Source organism: Ovis canadensis, chromosome 3, assembly GCF_042477335.2.
Source record: "Ovis canadensis isolate MfBH-ARS-UI-01 breed Bighorn chromosome 3, ARS-UI_OviCan_v2, whole genome shotgun sequence".
Lineage (NCBI taxonomy): Eukaryota > Metazoa > Chordata > Mammalia > Artiodactyla > Bovidae > Ovis > Ovis canadensis.
This window is the reverse complement of record NC_091247.1, coordinates 125,230-149,768: the sequence shown is the minus strand read 5'-3', so window position 1 is coordinate 149,768 and position 24,539 is coordinate 125,230. Positions and strand designations below refer to the sequence as shown.

Below are 24,539 nucleotides of genomic sequence, written 5' to 3'. Positions count from 1 at the left end.
ACTCAGGGCACAGCCGTCACATGGCTTCTCCAGGAGGGCTGCTGTGCCATCGCCTTACTCATCCTGGGCACGGCTCGGGTACCCTGCTGGCATTTGGACTGGCTTCAGAGGCCAGGCAGGTGGTGATTGTCCATGTACCTGGGTCGCCTACCTGAGACCTTCCTGGGCTGTATGAACCATCACACTTCTGTGAGGCACGCTGCCCAGTGGGCAGTGGAGCTGGTGTCTTTGCTCATTTGGGGTCTCAGCTGCTGCAGAGCTGCCTGGGGAGGCCTGTGTGTCTGTGCAGCACATGGGGGAGAACAGTTTCAGGGTGTGCACGGAGGGCAGGACGTGTGTGATCCTCTCTTCCACCTTCCGTTTGAACAGAAGCTTCTTGAGGGCCAGTCTCCCAACCAGTCTGGCTGCCAGAGGCCCTGGGGCCGCCGGGCGGGTGGCTGCCTGGTGGCTGGACCCCTGTGCCCCTGGCCCCCGTGGGGGCTCTGCCCTTCCTGCTCTGCTTCCCTGGCCCCAGGTCAGAGGCCACAGTGCCTTTGGCTCACTCTGAAATGATGCATGGATTCCAGCTTTGGGTGGAGGATGAAAAACAGCGACCTTGTTCTGATCCCTGGAATTCCTGGCTTGGCCAGCCAGTCAGGGGCTAAGCTTGCTGTGTCTCCTGCAGTCTGTGGTCTCAGACAGCTTCTGGACTGTTCTTCTTGCTCTGACCCTGCTTGTTCTCCCCTTAGGCTGGGTTGGAGTAGTGTCTCTGGGCCTTGAATTCCCAGGATGACCCTCGGGTCCAGTGTGGCCTCCCTTCAGCCCTGCAGCAGGGTCAGCACCACCAGCAGCAGGATCCCTGGGCTGAAGCGGGCCCTGCTCACCACAGCCACCTGCCGGGCCCAGCCTGCAGGAAGCTGAAGGCACCACACCCACAGGGGTCTCTGTGTGACTCCCCAGGGCCCCTAGGAAGTGTGGGTGCCTCCTGGGAGACTCGTACTATGGGGGTCTGGGGGTGTTAGGTGGTAAGGATGCTTGCCTTTAGTGGGGTGAGCCTGTGAACAGAGTTAAAACCAAACATGGTGCTGTGAGTCCAAGAGGGTCAGGGAGGTCCTTGCAGAGAAACTGGCGCTTTGGCCCAGGGTCCTCGCAGAGGGACTCCAGTTGCAGTCAGCGTGTGGGTCAGGGAGTGAGACTGAAAGGAGAAGGGAGGGTCCAAGGCCATCCAGCATCTCCAGGGGGTTGGGTGCCTCCTGCCTGACCACCTAAGTCCCCTGGGAGACTTGGGCCCTTGACCCAGAGCTCACTCCCGAACCTGGTCCTGGGAGCCTGGGCCCTCGCCTGCAAGCTGGAAGGAGCACCTCTGTGCGTCACGTCCTCTCTGCTCGCTGCTTTGTCCTGGGCTGAGGCTGGAGCTCAGAGCCGCAGACCAGGCCTGGAAGCTGCCCGCTGGATCAGCCCAGAGGTCTGGTGCCCTCCGGTCTGGACTGAGCTGGGCGGGAGGAGGCCGCGAGCCAACCCCCCTCTTCTCCGGCTTCTCTAGACTTTGCAGAGTTTGTCTTCCTGGGCCTCTTCCTCGCAGAGATGGCCCTGAAGATGTACGGCCTGGGGCCCAGGAGCTACTTCCGGTCGTCCTTCAACTGCTTCGATTTTGGGGTGAGTAAGCCTCCTCCTCAGGGATGCCTGCTGTGGGTCCAGGTGGGCCCACCGTGTCCTGGCCTGAGGGCACACGCAGCCCACCCCCACGATGCCATACCCAGCGTGAGCTGGGGTCTGGAGCACAGTCTGCCCCCAGTAGGAAAGGCAGCCTGCCAACAGGGGAGGCCTGTCCTGGCCCGGTCCTTACCGGTGCGGGTGTCGGCCACGGGGCAGCCTCATTCCCGTCCTGACCTGTCTGTGGTCCCAAGGTCAGCTCAAGCCTCTGTGGCCTCCTCTGTGCTTGGTAGGCGATCTTTTAAATGTGCTGCTGCTATCCCATGGAGGCTCAAGGAGGCTGTGGTCCTGACCCCATCCTGCAGGTCTGGCCTGGGCAGGCCTGGACACATGTGCCAGATTTTCCTGGGAGGCCGGAGGGGAGCAGTGGTCCCGGGTCCCTTCAGCAGCCTCTGCACTGCGGGAGACCTGGAAGGCAGGTGCTTCTGAGGCTCACTGTGGACAAGCACGGAAGCCCCTTCCCGGCCCTGCAGTTGTGCAGGGCGCTGCCCTGTGCTGGCCCCAGAGCCCGAGGATGGGCGCTGTTGACGCCTGCGTGCGGCAGAGTTCTGACCTGGTGGAGGGCCTGAGTGGGAGGCGGCCAGGCCTCAGCCCAGGGAGGTCTTGCCCTTCTGCAGCCTTCTCAGTAGCCAGGCAGGGAGGCTGGACCTTGGGCAAAGGGAAGCTTCAACCTGAAATGGAGTTTGCCTTTCCCTCTCCGCGACGTGGCGCAGCCCGAGAGTGTGTCGGGTCCTCGCGACTCACTTCACACGTGAGTGACTGGGGACACTGCGATGGGCCCGGGGCTGCCCAGCTCGTATGCAGGACGGTCCGCACCGGAGCCCGGGGCGGTGGCCGCGCACCTGCCACGCTGCCTGTGCTCGGGCGGGGAAGGCGACGACCGCCTCAGCGCTCTCGGGACACGGCGCCTGTGACCGGGGTGGACGGTTGGGAGCGAGCCAGCGCTTCTGCTCCTTTTCCTTCTTGGTTACAAAGGAAAAGAGAAAGCTTGGCAAATGCAGGCAGAGGGGACCCAGTCGGGGAAGAGCCTTCAGAGTGAGGGTCATCTGGGAACCGGCTAGGTCCCAGGACAGGGACTAATTCGCACATAAGCTAACAGTTACTCCGGAACTTACCGGCTCAGAACAGTATCTATTGTCTCACAGTTCCTAAGGGCCAGGAGTGCAGGTGTGGCTTGACAGGGTGCCTGTGGCCTGGGGGCCCTCACGAGGTCGCAGTCCAGCTGAAGCCAGGGGTGCAGCTCGCCTGAGGCTTGCTTAGGGCTGGAGGGTTACGCTCAGGCCCACTAGAGGCTGTTGAAAGGACTGGCTTGTGAAGGGTGACCGGCCGTGCCCCCAGAGCCGCGGCCTCTCCGTGAGCGGCTCGCGTGTCCTCACCACACTGTAACTCACGACGCGAGTGCCAGACGGAGGCTGCAGAAAGCAGTCGCAGGGGAAGGAGCTGTCAGCGGCGCTACTGTACCTGTCAGGAGGGAGTCAGCAGGCCAGCCCTCCTTGCACGGGGAAGAATGTTGCCAGGATCCGGGGGTCTGTGCGGGCCGTCCTCGGGGCTGCCTGCCAAGGCCTGCTGATCCAGCTTCTTCCTGTGTAAGATACGCTCACCCGCACTCCCCGCGCCCCGCCTCACCCTACTGCAGCATCAGCTCAGAGGCAGAATCTCATCATCCAAATTGGACCCAGGTCTGGTGGAGGCTCCACAGTTTCTCTAGATCTTCGAGCCACGAAATGCGAGAGACAAGGTATCCAGCCCCACGCCCTGCATACAGTGGAGGGTGGGCAGGGGTAGCTGTTCTACACCTCCCTGTTCAAAATGGGGACACTGGACATACGGAAGGGCTGCTTGGAGTCCAGCAAACATTGGGAAAATCCCCAATCAGGTCTTAGGTCCAGGTGTCCCCGGGGGGCCCTTTCCTGCTTCCTGGACTGGGAGCCCTCTGAGTCTTCTTTCCCAGTTCTTGGTCTGGGCGCCCCCGGTCTCCTTTCCTAGCTCTTGGTCTGGGATTGAAACCATTTACCCCAGATGGGGCCTTGAACCCAAGTGCTGGACTCAAACCCAACCAAAACCCACAGTACCTGGTTTCAGGACCTAATGAAGCTCAGGTTCTTGATGTATCATCACAGAAAGAATTCAGTGAAAGACAGAGTGATAGGTAAGAAGTGGATTTGTTCAGATTCAGAGAGAAACACACTCTACAGACAGTGTGGGCCATCACACAGGGTGAGTGTGCCCATGAAAAGTGGTCTGATTAGTTCTTATAGGCTGGGTAATTTCATATGCTAATGGGTGGGAGAATTATTCCAACTTTGGGAAGGAGTGGAGATTTCCAGGGTTTGGGCCACCACCCACTCCTTGGTCTTCTGACAGTGCTTTGGGGCTGTCATGCGCCTCTGGGTGTTCATTTCACCTGCCGATTGAGATCAAGGCTTCGTCTTGTCTGACTTCTTGGTCCCATTTGATTCTAGTTGGTTTATGTTGTGTCCATGAGCTATGCCATTCTTTCAAAAGTTGTGCCCTGCCCCTTTCCTTCCTGTTACTGGGCGCCCCTTGGTCCCCTTTCCTAGCTCTATGCCTGGGCGCCCCCTGGCCCCCTTTCCTAGATCTGGGTCTGGGCACCCCCTGGCCCCCTTTTCCTAGTTCTGGGCCTGGGCGCCCCCTGGCCCCCTTTCCTAGTTCTGGGTCTGGGCGCCCCCTGGCCCCCTTTCCTAGTTCTGGGCCTGGGCGCCCCCTGGCCCCCTTTCCTAGCTCTATTCCTGGGCGCCCCCTGGTCCCCTTTCCCTCCTGTTACTGGGCGCCCCCTGGCCCCTTTTCCTAGTTCTGGGTCTGGGTGCCCCCTGGTCCCCTTTCCTTGTTTTAGGTCTGGGAGCCCCTGGTCTTCTTTCCTTAAAAGTGGTAAGCATTCTAGCTGAGGTTTCTTGACCTGCTTCATATTTCGTGGAATTTGGGGAATCCATAAGCCCCATTCTGTTCTCTGCACTCTGGCCCTAGTTGGTGGTGCTTCTGCGCATCTAACCTTTCAGCGTGCAGTGGGGTGTGTCTTCCTAGGTCTCCCCCGGTTGGACGGAAGCCGTGCCTACAGCGCTCTTAGAGATCAGCCTCCTTGGCCTGAGCTGCTGCTGAAATGGCCAAGGCCAACACCGTTCCATGTCCCGGAGAGGACAGGACTCGTGGGGCCCATTTGGAGTCTCGCCTTATATCCCCTTGAAAGGCTAGAGAGTCGTGGAATGTGCTCCGAGGCCCACGGCTCATCTTTTGGGGTGTCGCACGCCTGGCGCTGTTGCGCCCTTGGCTTCATTTTTAGACCACGTTGTGTCTCTCTTTTTTAAAAGGTTGTTTGTTCTAATTGAAGGGTAATTGTTCTGCAACGCTGTGTCTGTGTCTTCCACACACCAGCGTGAATCAGCCGTAAGTGTACACGTGTCCCCTTCCTCTTGCATCTCCGTCCCACCTCCCACCCTGTCCCACCCCGTCCCACCCCCCTGGTTGTCACAGAGCCCCAGTCTGAGTTCCCTGAGTCACACAGCAAATCCCCACTGGCTGTGTCTTACGTACGGGAATGTATGTATTGCTGTTCTGCTCTCTCCGTGCAGGACATCCTCTCCCCTCCGCCACCCTGCCCCATGTCCATGCGTTGTTCAGTCGCTCCGTCGTGTCCGACTCTTTGTGACCCCATGGACTCCAGCACACCAGGCTTCTCTGTCCTTCACTATCTCCCAGAGTTTTCTCAAACTCATGTCAATTGAGTTGATGATAACATCCAACCATCTCATCCTCTGTTTCCCCCTTCTGCCCTTGATCTTTCCCAGAATCAGGATCTTTTCCAACGATTCAGCTCTTCACATCAGGTGGCCAAAGTATTAAAGCTTCAGCTTCAGCATCAGTCCTTCCAATGAATATTCAGGGTTGATTTCCTTTAGGATTGACTGGTTTGATCTCCTTGCTGTCCAAGGGGCTCTCAAGAGTATTCTCCAGCACCACAGTTGAAAAGCATCAATTATTCCAAGCTCAGCCTTCTTTATGGTTCAACTCTCACATCCATACATGACTACTGGAAAAACCATAGCTTTGGGTTTGTTGGCAAGTGATGCCTCTGCTTTTTAACATGCTGTCTAGGTTTGTCATAGCTTTTCTTCCAGGGAGCAAGCGTCTTTTAATTTAATGGCTGCAGTCACCATCTGCAGAACTTCCCTGATAGCTCAGTTAGTAAAGAATCCATCTGCAATGCAGGAGACCCTGGTTCAATTCCTGGGTTAGGAAGATCTGCTGGAGAAGGGATAAGCTACTCACTCCAGCTTTCTTGGGCTTCCCTTGTGACTCAGCTGGCAAAGAATCTGCCTGCAATGTGGAAAACCTGGGTTTGAGCCCTGGGTTTGGAAGATCCCCTGAATAAGGGAAACGTTGCCCACTCCATATTCTGGCCTGGAGAATTCCATGGACTGTATAGTTCATGGGGTTGCAGAGTTGAGCATGACCGAGCAGCTTTGGCTTGCACCATCTGCAGTGATTTTGGAGCCCAGGAGGAAAGGTCTGTCACTGTTTGCATTTTTCCTCCATCTATCTGCCATGAAGTGATGGGACTGGATGCCACGATCTCTGCCTTTTGAATGCTGAGCTTTAAGCCAGCTTTTCACTCCTTTCTCTCACTTTCATCACAAGGCTCTTCAGTTCCTCTTCACTTTCTGTCATTTGTGATTCCACATGCTGGCAAGATAATGCTCAAAATCCTTCAAGCTGGGCTTCAACCGTATGTGAACCAAGAACTTCTAAATGTACCGGCTGACTTTAGAACAGGCAGAGGAACCAGAGGTCAAATTGGCAACATCCGCTGGGTCAGAAGGACATCTGCTTCATTGACTATCAGCCCAGTTCAGTTGAGGTGCTCAGTCGTGTCTGGCTCTTGGCCACCTCATGGACCAGTCGTGTCTGCCTCTTGGCACCCCAGGCTTCCCTGCCCTTCACCAATTCTTGGAGCTCACTCAAACTCATGTCCATAGAGTTGGTGATGACACCCAACCATCTCATCCTCTGTCATCCCCTTCTCCTCCTGCCTTCAGCCTTTCCCAGCATCAGGGTCTTTTCCAATGAGTCGATTCTTCACATCAGGTGACCAAAGTATTGGAGTTTCAGCTTCAGCATCAGTCCTTCCAATGAATATTCAGGACTGATCTCCTTTAGGATGGACTGGTTGGATCTCCTTGCAGTCCAAGGGACTCTCAAGAGTCTTCTCCAACACCACAGTTCAAAAGCATCAATTCTTCAGCTCTCAGCTTTCCTTATGGTCCAACTCTCACATCCGTACATGACTACTGGAAAAACCATAGCTTTGACTAGACAGACCTTTGTTGGCAAAGTAATGGTTCTGCTTTATAATATGCTGTCTAGGTTGGTCATTGACTATGGTAAAGCCTTTGACTGTGTGGATCACAACAAACTGTGGAAAATTCTTAAAGAGATGGGAATATCAGACCACTTTACCTGCCTCCTGAGAAATCTGTATGCAGATCAAGAAGCAGCAGTTAGAATCAGACATGGAAAAATAGACTGTTTCAAAACTGGGAACGGCGTACGTCGAGGCTGTATGTTGTTACTCTGCTTGTTTAACGCATATGCAGAGGGGTGGTGGTTTACTCACCAAGTCGTGTCTGACTCTTGCAACCCGTGGACTGTAGCCCACCAGGCTCCTCTGTCCGTGGGATTTCCCAGGCAAGAACACTGGAGTGGGCTGCCATTTCCTTCTCCCTGTGTGCAGAGTACACCGTGCAGAATGCTGGGTTGGCTGAATCAGAGGCTGGAACGGCGCTTGCCGGGGGGACCAACAGCCTCAGGCGTGCGGATGACACAGTGCCCTTAGGTCTGCCCTCTGCTTTGCCGCTGCTGCCTGGGATAGGCTCGTCAGTGCCAGCTCTCTAGCTTCTATCTATGCTGGTATTAATGTAGGATGTTTTTCTCTCTCTCTTTCTGACTCACTTCATTCCGTCTGATAAGCTCTCGATTCATCCACCTCATTGGCACTGACTCAAACGGCATACCATCTCTAGACGAGGCCTCATTTGTTCTGGGGAGGCTGAGCAGTTTCCAAACCAGCCACGTGTGGCCGCTCTTTACCCAGCAGTGCTTCCCTCGGCCCCGCTCCTCTCGGCTGGGTGGGCCAGGGGCAGCAGCACGCGCTGCGTGGACGCATCCTGGCCAGAGCTCCAGCGCGGGGGCGCGTCTCCTGCTGTCCACGTGGCTGTGGGCGCCATGGGCTCTCTGCCTCTCCCCTCGTAGTCTCCTGTAACTCCCCTCGCCCTGCTGCAGACCTTGCCTCGGAGTCTTCAGAGTCCGGAACCCTTGAAGGAGTGTGCTCAGGGTGGGTGAGGCGCGCGCTCACGCGCTGCTCCGAGCTGCTCCCTGACCCCAAAGCCACTCCCGCCTCGGGCTCTCTGGCTCAGCAGCACTGTGTGCCTGCTTGCAGAGCTGGTGCAGACTTCTCTTCCTGGGTTCCTATTTACCCCAGGGTTTGGGGCCTTAAGCAGCCAGCGTCTCTCCTCTCATTCCGGCGGGCTGGCAGTCGGGCTGCGGCTCACTGGGTGCCTCGTGAGGTTCTGAGCGCCCCTTCCAAGCTTGTGCTTGTGGCTGCTGACAGACCTCTGGAAGACATCCTCCAGGCCCACTCTGGTGGCTGCTGGTCACGTGGGCCCCTGCTCAGGCTGCCCCCCACCCTCAGAGGGCTGAGGGCACCAAGGCAAAGCCGCGGTCTTCCTGTAACTCCTCTCGGAGGTGCCATCCCACCATGTTTGTTGGGCTCCGTTTGCTAAAGTGGCTCACTAGGTCCAAGCTACCTTCCAGGGGACAGGGGTGGACAAGGGGGTGAACCCCAGGCAGTGGGACCCTTGGGGACTATCTGAAAGGCCACCTAAATTATAAACCAATGTGAGCAAATTTTGAGGATTAATGTAAAATAGGAGATATATTGGGAGACTGACAATGGGAAGAAAGGAGATCTAGGAAATGGCAGCGTTCAACCCTGGGGACGTGTGATGCTGAGGAAAATTGGTGGTGATGGTTGGCGTGTCAAGGGCAGACATGACAAGCTCATCCCATTTGCCGCTCTGTAGGGGCAAAGCGGCGCGGCAGCTGTGGGCAGGTCCGAAGTCCTCCGAGCGGTGTGCTGTATCCAGGCTGGGGAGGCGGGCAGCTGGAGGCTGTGCGTTTGGGTGACTCGGAGCTGGTACAGCCAGCACAGCAGGTGCGCAGGGCGTGGACCAGTGTTAGCCCGCAGAGGCCACTGCCCCGATCAGTCACTGTTTGTCAGGCTTGGTGAGGATGTGGATGTCAAGCCGATCGTGTTTTTAGTTGGTATGAAATGGGTGGAAGTGACTCAAACCTTGGGTGATGAGTGAGCCACACAGGAAAGTGGGATTTAGGAGACTGATGTTCACAGGGGAGTTCTCCACATCAGCTGCAGAAGCCAGGTCAGCAGGGGTGAGGATTAACCACACACATGAAGAGCACACAGCACTCACGCTGACCGTGGTGTGCCCAGCAAGGCGTGCTGCCAGGGAGGGAGCTCCGTCTGGGCACCGTTGGCGAGGGCTCCGCTGTGCTCCAGCCCCACTGCTCTGTCCTTTCTGAGCGCCTTGCACCAGACACCCTGATGCTGGGAGTGACCGGAAGTGGGGGCAGCCTCTTGCCCACAAGCCCCAGTCCACCAGTGTGGCCAGCGATCGGGATGACCCTTGGTGAAACAAGAGGGCAGGCTAGTCCCGGTCTGTCCTTGGTGGCACTTGCTGGCTCCTAATATTCGGGGGAAGACAATATACAGTTACGAACTGGAACATCTTGGAGGGGACAAGACCAAACAGGGGATGTTAGAAGGAAGCTGAGTCTGCTGGTCTGTGTGGACACAGCCTAACAGTTAAGGCTGTCTGAGCGGTTTGCTGGCCCAGAGGGGTCACCTGGCTGTGATAAACCACAGGGGAGGCACGCACGAGGAGTCTTTAAGATTTGCTGAGAAACCTGCAGGCCAGACCCGCTCTGTGTCCTGTGCCCTCGTGGTGCGTCTGGGGGAAGGACAGGCACCGTCTGTGGCTCCCAGAGGCTGCAGGAACTCTGTGTGAGGCCCCTGCCTCACGTTGACTTACCTGGCTTGAGCTTCGGACAGGGGAGCCAGGACCGATGCCTCCGGAGGGACGTGGCCACAGCCCTGCCCTGGGCCGCCCTGTCTCTGTTGCAGGTCATCGTGGGGAGCATTTTCGAAGTGGTCTGGGCGGCCATCAAGCCAGGGACCTCCTTCGGCATCAGTGTGCTGCGGGCGCTGCGGCTGCTGAGAATCTTCAAAGTCACCAAGTATGTCGTCCACGGGCTAGTGGGGCGGGGGTTCCTGCTGTGTGCTCTGGAGTGGGGGGCGGGGACTCCTGTCATCCGCGTGCTCTGGGGGTGGGGGCGGGTTCCCTGTGCTCGGGGTTGTGGGCGGATTCCCTGTGCTCCGGGGGTCTATCCGGGGGGCTGTTTTCAGCCCCAGCATTTCTGGCTTTCTCATTAGCTTGTTCCCCACAGTTTCACACTGGCTCCTGTCTTGAAACCCACGAGCCCATCTTTCAACCTCAAATGGTTACTGTTCCCTAGTTAATGGAGAAAACAGAGGTTATCAGATAGAGGTTTCCTATCTTGTTGCCCCCAAGTTTGCTTACCTGCCTTGCAGCCGCTGTCCTGGCCCCAGTGGGACTCTGACCTTCTGACCTGACGCCCAGGCCTGCCTTTTCCACTCAGGGCTGACCCTGCCAGCCATCCTCAGTGACAGGACGCGGCCCTGACCGTGTGTTCAGGTTCTTCCCACTTGGCTGTTCAGCCCTGGAGGAAGGTTGCTCCTTTCTGCCCATGAGGGGGCTGAGTCTCCCCCTCTCTGCCGGAGCGGCGGTGGGAGGGGGCTGCTCCCCTCCGCAGCTGTCACGGCAGCAGCAGAGCTGCCCTCACCCTGCTGACCGTGGGCATAGTGACTCCACCGTGGGTCCCGAGCCACCCTGAGGCTCTGAGGCTCCCAGGCCAGGCCGCCTGGAGCATGTGGCCGCACGTGCCCAGCTCATGACAGCTGTGGGATGGTCCAGACGGAGCCTGTGCAGGTGGCCTGCTTCCAAGCACCTCCAGTGACTTCCTCAGCCTCCTGGGGAGGCTGGACTAGATCTTTTTTCATCTGTTTTAAATCCACACCTGAGGCCGTTGAAAGTCAGGGTGGTGCAATGCTGAGGAGTTTTGGACAGGACTCCTGTCTGGCTTGGCCCACAGACGCTCCTGGGTGCTCCCGCCACCTGCCCTGCGTCCTCCGCTGCTTCTGCAGGAGGTGGCGCTGTGCTGCCAGCACCTTGGCTGTGGGCCTGGCGTCTTCGCAGCTCTATTTCCTTCTGGAAAGTGGGTGGCTCTTGTCCTGACCTAGACCCTGCCCGTCAGGAGAAGGCTTTCTGGAGTCTTCTAGCCCATCTCTTATTAACTCTCATGCACTCAGTAAGAGAGTAGTGGGTCTCTGTGACACAGCCCTGGGGACGAGGGTGCAGGGGTGTCCTAGGCCTCTCCCCAGGCCAGGGTGGAGGACAGCAAGTGCTAAGGCAGAGAGGTACGTGGCGTGTCTCCCTGGGGCTTGGGCTGTCCTGGGGTTGCAGCTGGAGGGACCCATTACCTGGCAAGCCCACAGCAAGACTTATCTGCAGACTGCAGGGGGCCTGTGAGGCACAGGGGTTCAGCTGAATGAGAGGGTCATGGTCTCTGGGCCCCAGGAGCGTTTGAGGGGTGGGCTGGAGGGGTGTTGAGCCTGGAGGGCTGCTCCGTGCAACGTGGCTCGGGCCCTGGGGGACACCTAAGCCCAGCCGGCTTTGCTGAGGGTGGTGGTGCTGATGGACGCTCCAGTGCGGCCCCTTTTCCTGCATAGCTAGGACACACAGCTGTGGCCCTCACTTCCTGCGTGCTGGCCTAGGGGAGCTGAGGGATGCAGGCAGGTGTAGCTGCAAAGTGGGGAGACTGGAGAGCCGGTGTGGGAGGCGCGCGTGAGCCCAGCTCTGAACGTGCAGTCTCTGCCGTCACCCTGGGCCGGGTGGTGCGCTGCAGTGCAGAGGGGGTGTGGGCCCCTGGAGAAAGTGCGTGTGGGGCCCTCAGGGCAGGAGGTGCCAGAAGCCGCAGGCATGGCCCTTGGGGTCCCGGTGTCCTGGCGCACTCAGACCAGGCTGCCCCCGCAGGTACTGGAGCTCCCTGCGGAACCTGGTGGTGTCCCTGCTCAACTCCATGAAATCCATCATCAGCCTGCTCTTCCTGCTCTTCCTCTTCATCGTGGTCTTCGCTCTGCTGGGCATGCAGCTCTTCGGGGGACAGTAAGTGAGGCCGGGCCCCTAGGGGCAGGGCCAGGGGACAGTGCTGCTGGACCGCCACCCTGCTTCCCGCACTAGGGCCCCAGGAAGGGCTGCTGGCCCAGACGCAGCTTCCAGGTGCCACCCCTCCTGCAGAAGGCAGTGGCACCCCACTCCAGTACTCTTGCCTGGAAAATCCTATGGACGGAGGAGCCTGGAAAGCTGTAGTCCATGGGGTCTCTAAGAGTCGGATACGACTGAGCGACTTCACTTTCACCTTTCACTTGCATGTATTGGAGAAGGAAATGGCAACCCACTCCAGTGGTCTTGCCTGGAGAATCCCAGGGACGGGGGAGCCTGGTGGGCTGCCCTCTCTGGGGTCGCACAGAGTCGGACACGACTGAAGCAACTTAGCAGTAGCAGCCAGCCCTCCTGGGCCCAGTGGACCTGCCTCTGTCTGTCCAAGACCCTTGTTCTTCTCAGGTTCAACTTTCAGGATGAGACTCCGACAACCAACTTTGACACCTTCCCTGCCGCCATCCTCACTGTCTTCCAGGTAAGGCTCCTGGCTCTGGACTAAGTCGCGGCCGCGGGGCTTTGTGGGCGTGGGGGAGGCAGCCTGCCGTCAGCCCCTCAGTGCCCGCAAGGACACAGGCATAGTGGGCCTCTGGTGTCAGGCCCTGGTTGGGACCCGGCTTGGGAGTGAGCCTGCCAGGGGCAGGTGGATGCCCCAGGAGGCCCTGGCTTCAGTCGTCGCTGAACTCTCTGCCGGAGACCTGGAACTGATTACAGCTGTCTTTGTCCTTTGCAAACACAGCGGAAAGCTGTCCCCAGGCTTCTCCCTCCAGGGGCTTGGCCCAGCAGCCCCTCACCTCTCCTTGTGTCTGAACACACACTCCCCGCAGCCCCTGGGGGCACGTGGGTCGGGGCCCCATTCTTGGTGGATTCTGCCTTCCCTCCTGAGAACTCTTGGTTGAGCGCTCTCCTCGTCACAGAGCTATGGCTCCCTTGTGCCTCCACAACGGGCCTCCTCCATGTGATAAGGCAAACATCTCTGTCCCACACAGTGCCCTTGGCCACGTCTGAGACCAAGCAGGACCAGGGCAGGGCTGGGTGCCTGTGATGGGGCTTCGAGAAGCTGCCACACCAGGGGCAGTCTGGCCAGGGGGCTGCCTGCCCTCAGCCAGTGCTGGAGCCACGGCGAGCGTGAGGAGCGGGGACCTGCTGGCCCCTCTCTCAAAGAAAGGGACTTTCCAGCCGACTGTTTGAACCACTTGCTGATGGAGTGACTCAGTGTGGTGATTTCACCCTCTGAGCCCTCCCATCATGGGGGAGCCCTGCAGCTCCTCCGCCCCCAGGGACAGGGGAGAGCCCTCTCCTTCCAGAGGGCCATCCTCTCCTGGCCTGACAGGACTTCAGACCCTGCGCTGCCACCGCCCACTCCCCACCTGACCCCATCTCAAGTCCTGTGAGCTCAAAGGGCTGGGGTGCCTGTGAGCACGCTGCTGTTCTTGCCTAAGTCTCTGTCAAGGCGCCCACAGATGACACAGATGACTGTCTAGCCGTTTAAGGTGGCTGAGAGAGTAGTTAGGGCTGGAGGAGGCCGAGTGGATCGCCAGGTACGGGCATGTAATGCCCTCAGGATGGCACTGGGCCAGTGGCCTGAGCGCCCAGGGTAGAGCCCCTTCTCTGAATGGGGTTGGAGAGGGCACATGGAGGCGTGTGACGGGGGTGGGGTAGAGCGGGAGGACAGTTTGGACTCTGCTCCCGGTGAGGCTGACCCCGTGGAAGAGCGCCGACCGTGCCCACAGGTGGAGTTTCTGTCCTAAGACACGGAAACAGCAGGCGCATGCAGGCGCCTTCAGCCCTCAGATGGCCAAAGGTTAAAGGAAGAGGGGCGCCTCAGAACCAAGAATATCAGGCTACTATGACAAGTAACTGACAATTCTGGAAGCGAAAATACAGCTATTTAAATAAACAGAGGGTGAACCGCACACTGATGTGGTCCTGGTGAGAATGGGGGAGCTGGCAGGCGTGGAGGGCCTGAGCCCACTGTGGCTCAGAGGTGCAGAGAAGGCGCCAGCGACCTTCCAGAAAGAGCCGAGACCTGGACACTGCCCAGTAAAGAGAACATCTTAAAATCTGTTGTAGAAAGAAGGATTTCCTGTGAAGAATGCCAGTCTGATGGCAGGAGGTTGGGGAAAAGTAACTAAAATTCTGAAGGACAGCTCCTGTTGCTCTAGAGGAGAGCGCTGTCTGAGCTGGAGGAGGCGTACCCAGGAGTCGCGGGAGCCGTGGCCGACTGCTGGGAGCGCTGCAGGCGCGATGCGGGCAGGGCTGCAGCAAGCCAGGGAGGAGCAGAAACCCAGACGGCCTCAGAAATGGGACAGTCCGTGGACAGTGATTGAAAAATCTACCTATCCTGGCCACCACGCTGGCAGTTGAACAAGTGAATTCTGCCAGCTGTTCACGAACGGTCGCTCCAACTTTATACAGATGACTCCAGAGAAGATAGAAAAGAGATCCCCCCTTTATGGACCTGGACTAATTCTGGTATGAAAATGCTGGACGAAGACAATATGACAGAAGAAACAGTATTTATTACCATCACACAGACAGAGACAGACATCCGGAGGGGAATGAGAGCCAGTCCAACCCGGCTGTCCTTAAAGATTGTCCTTACGATCAACGTGAATTTACCCTAGAAATGCGAGATGATTTAACATTAGAAAGTCTATTACTGTAACTCACCATCTTAACAGACTGACGAAGGAAAAGAATGTATGATCAGATAGAGCCTCTGAGCTCCAGAGTGTACCTCAGAAAGAGCATCTGAGCTCCAGAATGTACCATCAGATAGAGCCTCTGAGCTCCAGAGTGTACAATCAGAAAGAGCACCTGAGCTCCAGAATGTACCATCAGAAAGAGCATCTGAGCTCCAGAATGTACCATCAGAAAGAGCATCTGAGCTCCAGAATGTACCATCAGAAAGAGCATCTGAGCTCCAGAATGTACCTCAGAAAGAGCATCTGAGCTCCAGAATGTACCATCAGATAGAGCATCTGAGCTCCAGAATGTACCATCAGAAAGAGCATCTGAGCTTCTGAGCTCCAGAATGTACCTCAGAAAGAGCATCTGAGCTCCAGAATGTACCTCGGAAAGAGCATCTGAGCTTCTGAGCTCCAGAATGTACCTCAGAAAGAGCATCTGAGCTCCAGAATGTACCATCAGAAAGAGCATCTGAGCTCTAGAATGTACCATCAGATAGAGCCTCTGAGCTCCAGAGTGTACCATCAGAAAGAGCATCTGAGCTCCAGAATGTACCATCAGAAAGAGCATCTGAGCTCCAGAATGTACCATCAGAAAGAGCATCTGAGCTCCAGAATGTACCTCAGAAAGAGCATCTGAGCTCCAGAATGTACCTCAGAAAGAGCATCTGAGCTTCTGAGCTCCAGAATGTACCTCAGAAAGAGCATCTGAGCTCCAGAATGTACCATCAGAAAGAGCATCTGAGCTCTAGAATGTACCATCAGATAGAGCCTCTGAGCTCCAGAATGTACCATCAGAAAGAGCATCTGAGCTCCACAATGTACCTCAGAAAGAGCATCTGAGCTCCAGAATGTACCATCAGATAGAGCATCTGAGCTTCTGAGCTCCAGAATGTACCTCAGAAAGAGCATCTGAGCTCCAGAATGTACCATCAGAAAGAGCATCTGAGCTCCAGAATGTACCATCAGATAGAGCCTCTGAGCTCCAGAGTGTACCATCAGAAAGAGCATCTGAGCTTCTGAGCTCCAGAATGTACCTCAGAAAGAGCATCTGAGCTCCAGAATGTACCATCAGAAAGAGCATCTGAGCTCCAGAATGTACCATCAGAAAGAGCATCTGAGCTCCAGAATGTACCATCAGAAAGAGCATCTGAGCTCCAGCAAAAGCGCAGCCAAGCACCAGAGTGAGGAGCAGACAGAATGAGATGAGCAAACCGTGCTAATTGTGGACGCCGGGTGGTGAGTGTGTGGGGCTGCATCACACCCTGCACTCTGCGTGTGTTTGAGGAAACCCAGCACTCTTCCAGACAGAAACTCTTAGCAGACTATGCCATTATCAGTGGTCTTGGTGCACTAGAATAAGAAAAAGATGAAATAAAATTTCTCAGGATTGCCAAGGAAGAAATAAAAATGCCTTTATTCACAGATGAAATATTCATGTACTCAGAACACTTGTGTTGCCACTGCAGATGGTGTGGGACAGACAGTTTGGTTATCCATAGAGAAAAAAAGGAAGTTGGATTTCCACCTCGTAGCAGATTTGAAAATCAGCTCAGATGAATTAAGACATAAATGTGAAAAGCAAATTTCAAATTTTAGAATGTAAAGGAGAGCACTGTTCCTAACTGAGGGCCTTCTTAAGGAAAAGATAGAAATGCACAGATCATAAATGAAACCTTTGGAAAATTTGACTATTGAAATACAACTTTCTGCATCCAAAAATTATCATAGAATGTCAGAAAAGTCATCGGCTGGAGCAGATATTTCCACAGCATCAGTCAATAAACAGTGACCAGAATAAATAACCAGCAACCAGAACGAGGGCTTCCCAGGTGGCGCCAGTGGTAAAAAAACCCACCTGCCAATGCAGGAGGCTCAAGGAACACAGTTTCCATCTGTGGGCTGGGAAGGCCTCCTGGAGTAGGAGACGACAACCCGCTTCAATATTCTTGCTGGGAAATTCCGTGGGCAGAGGAGTGTGGCGGGCTACAGTCCATGGGGCTAAAAAAAGTCAGACCTGCCTGAACAACTGAGCAGAGTAAGCAAAATGAATAAAGACTTCTGCAAATCAAAAAGGGAGAGCAGCGGCAGGGACATGCAGCAGGAGCGGGCCAAGCGTGTGAGAAGGACTTGGGGCGGGAGAGCGGGCCGAAGCGCGGGCCTGTAGAAGCTGTCAGCTGTTACTCGTAGCCAGGGAAATGCAAATGGAACCCACCTCTCAGTCCAGCTGAGATGAAGAAACCTAGCGGTCTCACGTTTTAGAGAAAGTGGACGTGAAGGTCACTCAGTCATGTCTAACTCCTTGTGACTCCACGGACTGTACAGTCCATAGAATTCTCCAGGCCAGAATACTGCTGTGGGTAGCCTTTTCCTTCCCCAGGGGACCTTCCCAACCCAGGGACTGAACCCAGGTCTCCCACACTGCAGGCGGATTCTTTCCCAGCTGAGCCACAAGGGAAGCCCCAAGTTTTAGAGACGATGTGGAGCAGTGAGGATTCCCTTGTGGTGTTGGTGGGTTGATGGAAATTTGAAATACAAATCGCTTTGGAAACTGATGTCAGGTATCTAACCCACTGGCACTCCCACGGAAGGAGCTCCGGTTGCGGGTACATGCCCTGGGAGGTCCCTGGCCAAGTGCGCAGAGGCCTGCGAGAGCATCGAGGCTGCATCACATGCGGCGGTGAAACTCTGGAGACCTCTGCGTTGCTCCTCCTCAGGAGAGTGATAAGAGGAGTGTGTTCTGTCTGGGCAGCAGCACCGTGAATGAATGGCCTGGAATTAACTATACTAACATGGATCAGAAGCAATGTTACTCTTAAAAGAGCAAGATTCAGAATAGTGCAAATCATATGATACTTTTTAACTAACTTTAAAAATTGGAGCAGAGTTGATTTACAGTGTTATGTTAATTTCTGCTGTATAGGAAAGTGACTCAGTTATGCATATACAGACATATATATATTGTTTTTTCCATTCTTTCCCATTATGGTTTAGCGTATGCTACTATTTAAATAAGGATGAAAACATCTTGTTTCCAAACATACTGTGTAACAATATTGTTTATGGCATGTATACAAGTAGAAATGTAAAAGCCTGCATGGGAATGATTAACACCAGAGTCAGGGCTAGGTGGGTGTGGGGAGAGGAGGAATGAGACTGAGGACTTCTACTCAAGGACCTTCAGGTACATTTTTTTTTTATTAGCTTTAAAAATTTTTTCCCATATTGCCTTATACATTGCTGTTAGCCATGAGGAAATGCAAAGCAAATATTGAATGCTTTTATTTTTTTTAACTTTTTTATATTTTTAAAAATTTATTAATTTTAATCTAAGGCTAATTGCTTTACAATATTGGTTTGATTTCGTCTATACCTCAGCATGAATTAGCCATTGGTGTACATATGTCCCCTCCCTCTTGAATCCCCTTCCCCTTCAGCTACGTTTTAATATTTTATTTCTTAAGCTGGGAGTAGGTACACAGAGCTTTAAATATTATTCATTGTACCTTTCTGAATGTGTGAAATAATACATACTTTAAAATTAAATGAATGCTGCTGCTGCTGCTGCTAAGTCGCTTCAGTCGTGTCCGACTCTGTGCGACCCCATAGACGGCAGCCCACCAGGCTCCCCCGTCCCCGGGATTCTCCAGGCAAGAACACTGGAGTGGGTTGCCATTTCCTTCTCCAGTGCATGAAAGTGAAAAGTGAAAGTGAAGTTGCTCAGTCGTGTCCGACTCTTCGAGACCCCATGGACTGCAGCCCACCAGGCTCCTCCATCCATGGGATTTTCCAGGCAAGAGTACTGGAGTGGGGTGCCATTGCCTTCTCCGAAAAGATAAACTAAGTTAACATTAACCAAGAGAAAGCTGGTGTAATGGTAACATCAGTCAAAATAGAAGGTGAAAAAAGCTTCAGTAAACTACATTTGCATAACAATAAAGGGCAGCCATGAAATTAAAAGACGCTTACTCCTTGGAAGAAAAGTTATGATCAACCTAGATAGCATATTCAAAAGCAGAGACATTACTTTGCCAACAAAGGTCCGTCTAGTCAAGGCTATGGTTTTTCCTGTGGTCATGTATGGATGTGAGAGTTGGACTGTGAAGAAGCCTGAGCGCTGAAGAATTGATGCTTTTGAACTGTGGTGTTGGAGAAGACTCTTGAGAGTCCCTTGGACTGCAAGGAGATCCAACCAGTCCATTCTAAAGGAGATCAGTCTTGGGTGTTCATTGGAAGGAATGATGCTAAAGCTGAAGCTCCAGTACTTTGGCCACCTCATGTGAAGAATTGACTCATTGGAAAAGACTCTGATGCTGGGAGGGATTGGGGGCAGGAGGAGAAGGGGACGACCGAGGATGAGATGGCTGGATGGCATCACTGACTCGATGGATGTGAGTCTGAGTGAACTCCGGGAGATGGTGATGAACAGGGCGGCCTGGCGTGCTGCGATTCATGGGGTCGCAGAGAGTCGGACATGACTGAGCGACTGAACTGAACTGAACTGAAAGGGAAGATTCAGTGTAAGAACATGGCTTCCCAAAGCAAAGACTGACAGGATTACGAAGAGAAATAAAAAGTCCACTCTCTTTTCAGGGATATATATTTCCAGCAAGCTGAAGAATGAAGCTGATGAGATTAGAAAGGATATCAGCTGATGCCCACAAGAGCTTGTACAACTGATAGTGGGTGAAACGCTCGTTTGGGGGCACAGAGAACTTCTACAGAGACGGGTCGCTCGCTAAGTCACTCAGGAAATCCCTACAAGTACTAAAGAATTGCTCTCCTCAGTGAACATGCTTCTTATAAAAAACAAGTTTGACTTATTTATTTAAAATTTGGCCACACTTTGTGACATGTGGGATCACATTTCCCTGTCCAGGGACCGAATCTGCACCCCCTGGATTGGAACGTGGCGTCTTAACCACTGCACCACCAGGGAGGTCCCAGAGCACATCCTTGGCATTACTTAAATACATACAAACCACCAGTAAACAATCACATAAACTCGTCCCCATATTTGGAAGCTGAAGGGTTGTGTTGAAGAAGACATCACAGTGGATACCACAGAATACTTAGAACTGGATAATAATTAGCAAAACTTAGAGGATGAATTTGAAGCAATGCTTAGAGAAAGATTTAAAATCTTAGAAGCAACTATCAAAATAAGAAAATGACTGAAAATAAGAGAATGGCTGAAAATAAATATGTTAAATACTTATCTTAAAAACTAAAAAAAAAAGAATAATAGAGTAAACCAAAGAGAAGCTGAAAGCAGGAAAAAATAATGCTAAGAGCAGAAGTGAGTGACACAGGAAACTGGCATACTGAGATAACAAGATCGTAAAAAGCTCATTATCAGAGAGTGCACGGGCATCCAGCCACGTCTGCCTCTTTGCGGCCCATTGGACTGTAGCCCTCTACAGATGTAGCCCGGATGGCAGCACCAGGCATTTCTGGGTTGGTGTCTCAAAGTGTCTTCAGTGTGTGACAGGTGTCCTGGAGGCGTGTTAGGACAGTAAGTGTCAGAAGGTCAGATACCATCTGAGCCTCCTGGCTCCACTTCAGAGCTCTCTCCCCCCATAGCTCTGTGAGGCAGGGGCTTTGTTTTGTCCTCTGATGCGCAGAAGTGCCTGAAGGTTGCCTGGCACGCAACAGGCACTCCGCTTGCTCAGTGAAGGTAGATGCAAGTAGTCTGAAATAAAGTATTCAAAAGTCAAATCCAATTCTGTATAAAGTAGAACCTCATAGCTAAACTTCACTTATCTCAGTAATATAGTAATTTGTCAATGTAATTTCCTGACCGATACATGTTAAAGAGAAAAATAAGCATATCAATAGATGTAGAAAGTAAAATGTCGACATTATGATGAAAAACATGTTCTACAAAGAACTTAAAATACTAAGGACTCAAAAGCAAAAAAAGCAACCCCTAACAAGCCCACAGCTAGGTGGGATAGCTAATGTGGATGAGCTTCCTATTTGAAGGGACCGAAATGTTCTAAAATTGACTGTGGTAGCGGTTGCATATATGTGTGAATGTACTAAAAACCACTGAACTGTACACTTTAAATGACTGATTTATATGATATGTTAACTCTATCTCTTAATTTCTTCTAAGAATCCCTTAGAAGAAATGGAGTAGCCCTCATAGTCAACAGAAGAGTCCAAAATGCAGTACTTGGATGCAATCTCAAAAATGCCAGAATGATCTCTGCTCGTTTCCAAGGCAAACCATTCAGTATCACAGTAATCCAAGTCTATGCCCAATCCCTAATGCTGAAGAAGCTGAGTTGGACATTTCTATGATGACCTACAAGACCTTCTAGAACTAACACCAATAAAAGATGTCCTTTTCATCATAGGGGACTGGAATGCAAAAGTAGGAAGTCAAGAGATGCCTGGAGTAACAGGCAAGTTTGGCCTTGGAGTACAAAATGAAGCAGGACAAAGGCTAACAGAGTTTTGCCAAGAGAACACACTGATCACAGCAAACACCTTCTTCCAACAACACATGAGATGACTCTACACATGGACATCACCAGATGGCCAACACCAAAAACCGATTGATTATATTCTTCACAGCTGAAGATGGAAAAGCTCTATACAGTCAGCAAAAACAAGACTGGGAGGTGACTGTGGCTCAGATCATGAACTCCTGTTGCCAAATGCAGAGTTAAATGAAGAAAGTAGGGAAAACCAGTAGACCATTCATGTATGACCTAAATCAAAGTGGAAGTAACAAATAGATCAAGGGATTCGATCTGATAGACAGAGTGCCTGAAGAACCTTGAACAGAGGTTCGTGACATTGTACAGGAGGCTGTCCGTGATCAAGACCATCCCCAAGGAAAAAAAATACAAAAAGGCAAAATGGTTGTCTGAGGAGGCCTTACAAATAACTGAGAAAAGAAGAGAAGTGAAAGGCAAAAGAGAAAAGGAAAGATACATTCATCTGAATGCAGAGTTCCAAAGAATAGCAAGGAGAGATAAGAAAGCCTTCCTCAGTGATCAGTGCAAAGAAATAGAATGAAACAACAGAATGGGAAAGACTAGAGATCTCGTCAAGAAAATTAGAGACACCAAGAGAACATGTCATGCAAAGATGGGCTCAATAAAGGACAGAAATGGTATGGACCTAATGGAAGCAGAAGATATTAAGAAGAGGTGGCAAGAATACACAGAAGAACTGTACAAAAAAGATCTTCACGACCCAGATAACCACGATGGTGTGATCACTCACCTAGAGCCAGACATCCTGGAGTCCAAAGTCAAGTGGGCCTCAGGAAGCATCACCTCGAACAAAGCTAGTGGAGGTGACGGAATCCCAGCTGAGCTATTCCAAGTCCTAAGAAATGATGCTGTTAAAGTGCTGCACTCAATATGCCAGCAAATTTGGGAAACTCAGCAGTGTCCACAGGACTGGAACAGATCAGTTTTCATTCCAATCCCAAAGAAAGGGAATGCCAAAAAATGTTCTAACTACCACACAATTGCACTCATCTCACACATTAGCAAAATAATGCTCAAAACTCTCCAAGCCAGGCTTCAGGAGTATGTGAACCATGAACTTCCAGATGTTCAAGCTGGATTTAGGAAAGGCAGAGGAACCAGAGGTCAAATTGCCGACATCCGTTGGATCAGTGAAAAAGCAGAATTCCAGGAAAACATCTGCTTTCTTGACTACACCAAAGCCTTTGATTGTGTGGATCACAAGAAACTGTGGAATATTCTTCAAGAGATGGGAATACCAGACCCGCTTACCTCCTGAGAAATCTGCATGCAGGTCAAGGAGCAACAGTTAGAAACGGAAATGGAACAATGGACGGGTCCAGGTTGGGAAAGGAGTACATCAAGGCTGTATGTTGTCACCTTGCTTATTTCACTTATATGCAGAGCACATCATGGGAAATGCTGGGCTGGATGAAGCACCAGCTGGAATCAAGTTTGCTTGGAAAAATATCAATAACCTCAGATGTGCACATGACACCATCCTTATGGCAGAAAGCAAAGAGGCACTAAAAAGCCTCTTGATGAAAGTGAAAAGTGAAAGTGAAGTTGCTAGGTCATGTCCAACTCTTTGTGACCCCATGGACACCAGGTACTCCGTCCATGGGATTTTCTAGGCAAGAGTACGGGAGTGGGTTGCCATTTCCTTCTCCAGGGAATCTTCCTGACCCAGGGATCGAACCCAGGTCTCCCACATTGTAGACGACGCTTTACCATCTGAGCCACAGGGAAGTCAAAAGTGAAAGAGGAGAGTGAAGAAAGTTGGCCTAAAACTCAGCATTCAAAAAGCAAAGATCACAGCATCCGGTCCCATCACTTCATGGCAAATAGATGGGGAAACAATGCAAACAGTGACAGCCTTTATTTTCTTGGGCTCCAGAATCACTGCAGACGGTGACTAAAACCATGAAATTAAAAGACACTTGCCCCTTGGAAGAAAAGCTGTGACCAACCTAGACAGCATATTAAAAAGCAGAGACATTACCTTGCCTACAAAGGTCCATCTAGACAAAGCTATGGTTTTTCCAGTGGTCCTGTATGGATGTGAGAGTTGGACCATAAAGAAGGCTGAGTGCCGAAGAACTGATGCTTTTGAACTGTGGTGTTGGAGAAGACTCTTGAGAGTCCCTTGGACTTCAAGGATATCCGACCAGTCCATCCTAAAGGAAATCAGTCCTGAATATTCATTGGAAGGACTGAAGCTGAAGCTCCAATACTTCGGCCATCTGATGTGAAGAAGTGGCTCGTTGGAAAAGACCCTGGTGCTGGGAAAGATTGAAGGCGGGAGGGGAAGGGGATACCGTGGATGAGATGGTTGGATGGCATCACCGACTCGGTGGACATGGGTTTGAGCGAGCTCAAACTCTCAGAGTTGGTGATGGACAGGCATACTGCAGTCCAAGGGTCGCAAAGAGTTGGACATGACTGAGCGACTGAATGAACTATATCTAAATAAAACTGTTATTTTAGAACGACCGTAGCAAACATTGCAGGTAGAAGATTGTTGACGGTGAATTTCATGTGCAATGTGACTGGACCATGGGATGCCTGGATTGGACACTATTTCTGGGTGTTTCTGGATGACGTGAACGTTTGAACTGGAGGACTGAGAAAGCAGATGTGGGAGCCTCATCCAGCCCACGGAAGGCATGGAGTAAGGGACAGTCCGCTCTTGCTGCTCAAATATGTTTGAGCTGGGACATTTGGTTTCTCTTGCCCTTGGACTCAGATTTGGGCTGAAACTTACACCGTCATCTCTCCCCGTCAGCTGTGGGTCTTGGGACTTACTCTCCATAATCACAAGATAAGATATACCTAGACATCTCCCATCGCTTTTGTTTCTCTGGAGAACTCAGACTAATACAGGTTGAAAGCATTATGACTAAAGAAAAACCAAGGGTAGCTAGTATTCAGGCAGTTGAAGTCAATGTAATAAGGAAAAGGAAGAGACAGGAGGACTGGAAAGGAATAGACAAATGATGTGATTACATAGAAACCCAGAGACTCAGTTAGCAATAATGAGAGAATTCACCGGTGCTGCTGAACACAAGAGAAGCATTTGAAAGATAGAGCTTTTCTATATCCCTGTATTGCTAAGTTAGAATATTCAACTAAAATGAAAGATTTCAGTTACAGTAGTTACAAAAGCTGTGAGTTACCCAGAAATAAATCCACAAGAAATATGCAAGACTTACATGTGAAATTGTAACTTGTTATTCAAAGACCTGAAGAACTGAAAACAAAGGTTTTAGACTGGGAAGCCT

The 24,539-nt window shown here is 52.4% G+C and overlaps 1 protein-coding gene across 1 annotated transcript in view; it reads left to right on the top strand.

The window, feature by feature from the left end:
* The window catches only part of CACNA1B (calcium voltage-gated channel subunit alpha1 B), a 213,547-nt gene that overhangs the window by 92,625 nt on the left and 96,383 nt on the right, over positions 1-24,539 (top strand). Inside the window, exons 12-15 of the mRNA XM_069579582.1 lie at positions 1,523-1,635; positions 9,905-10,017; positions 11,895-12,026; positions 12,486-12,558. Coding sequence (XP_069435683.1) covers positions 1,523-1,635; positions 9,905-10,017; positions 11,895-12,026; positions 12,486-12,558 — 431 coding nt within the window. The remainder of the gene's footprint in view (positions 1-1,522; positions 1,636-9,904; positions 10,018-11,894; positions 12,027-12,485; positions 12,559-24,539) is intronic.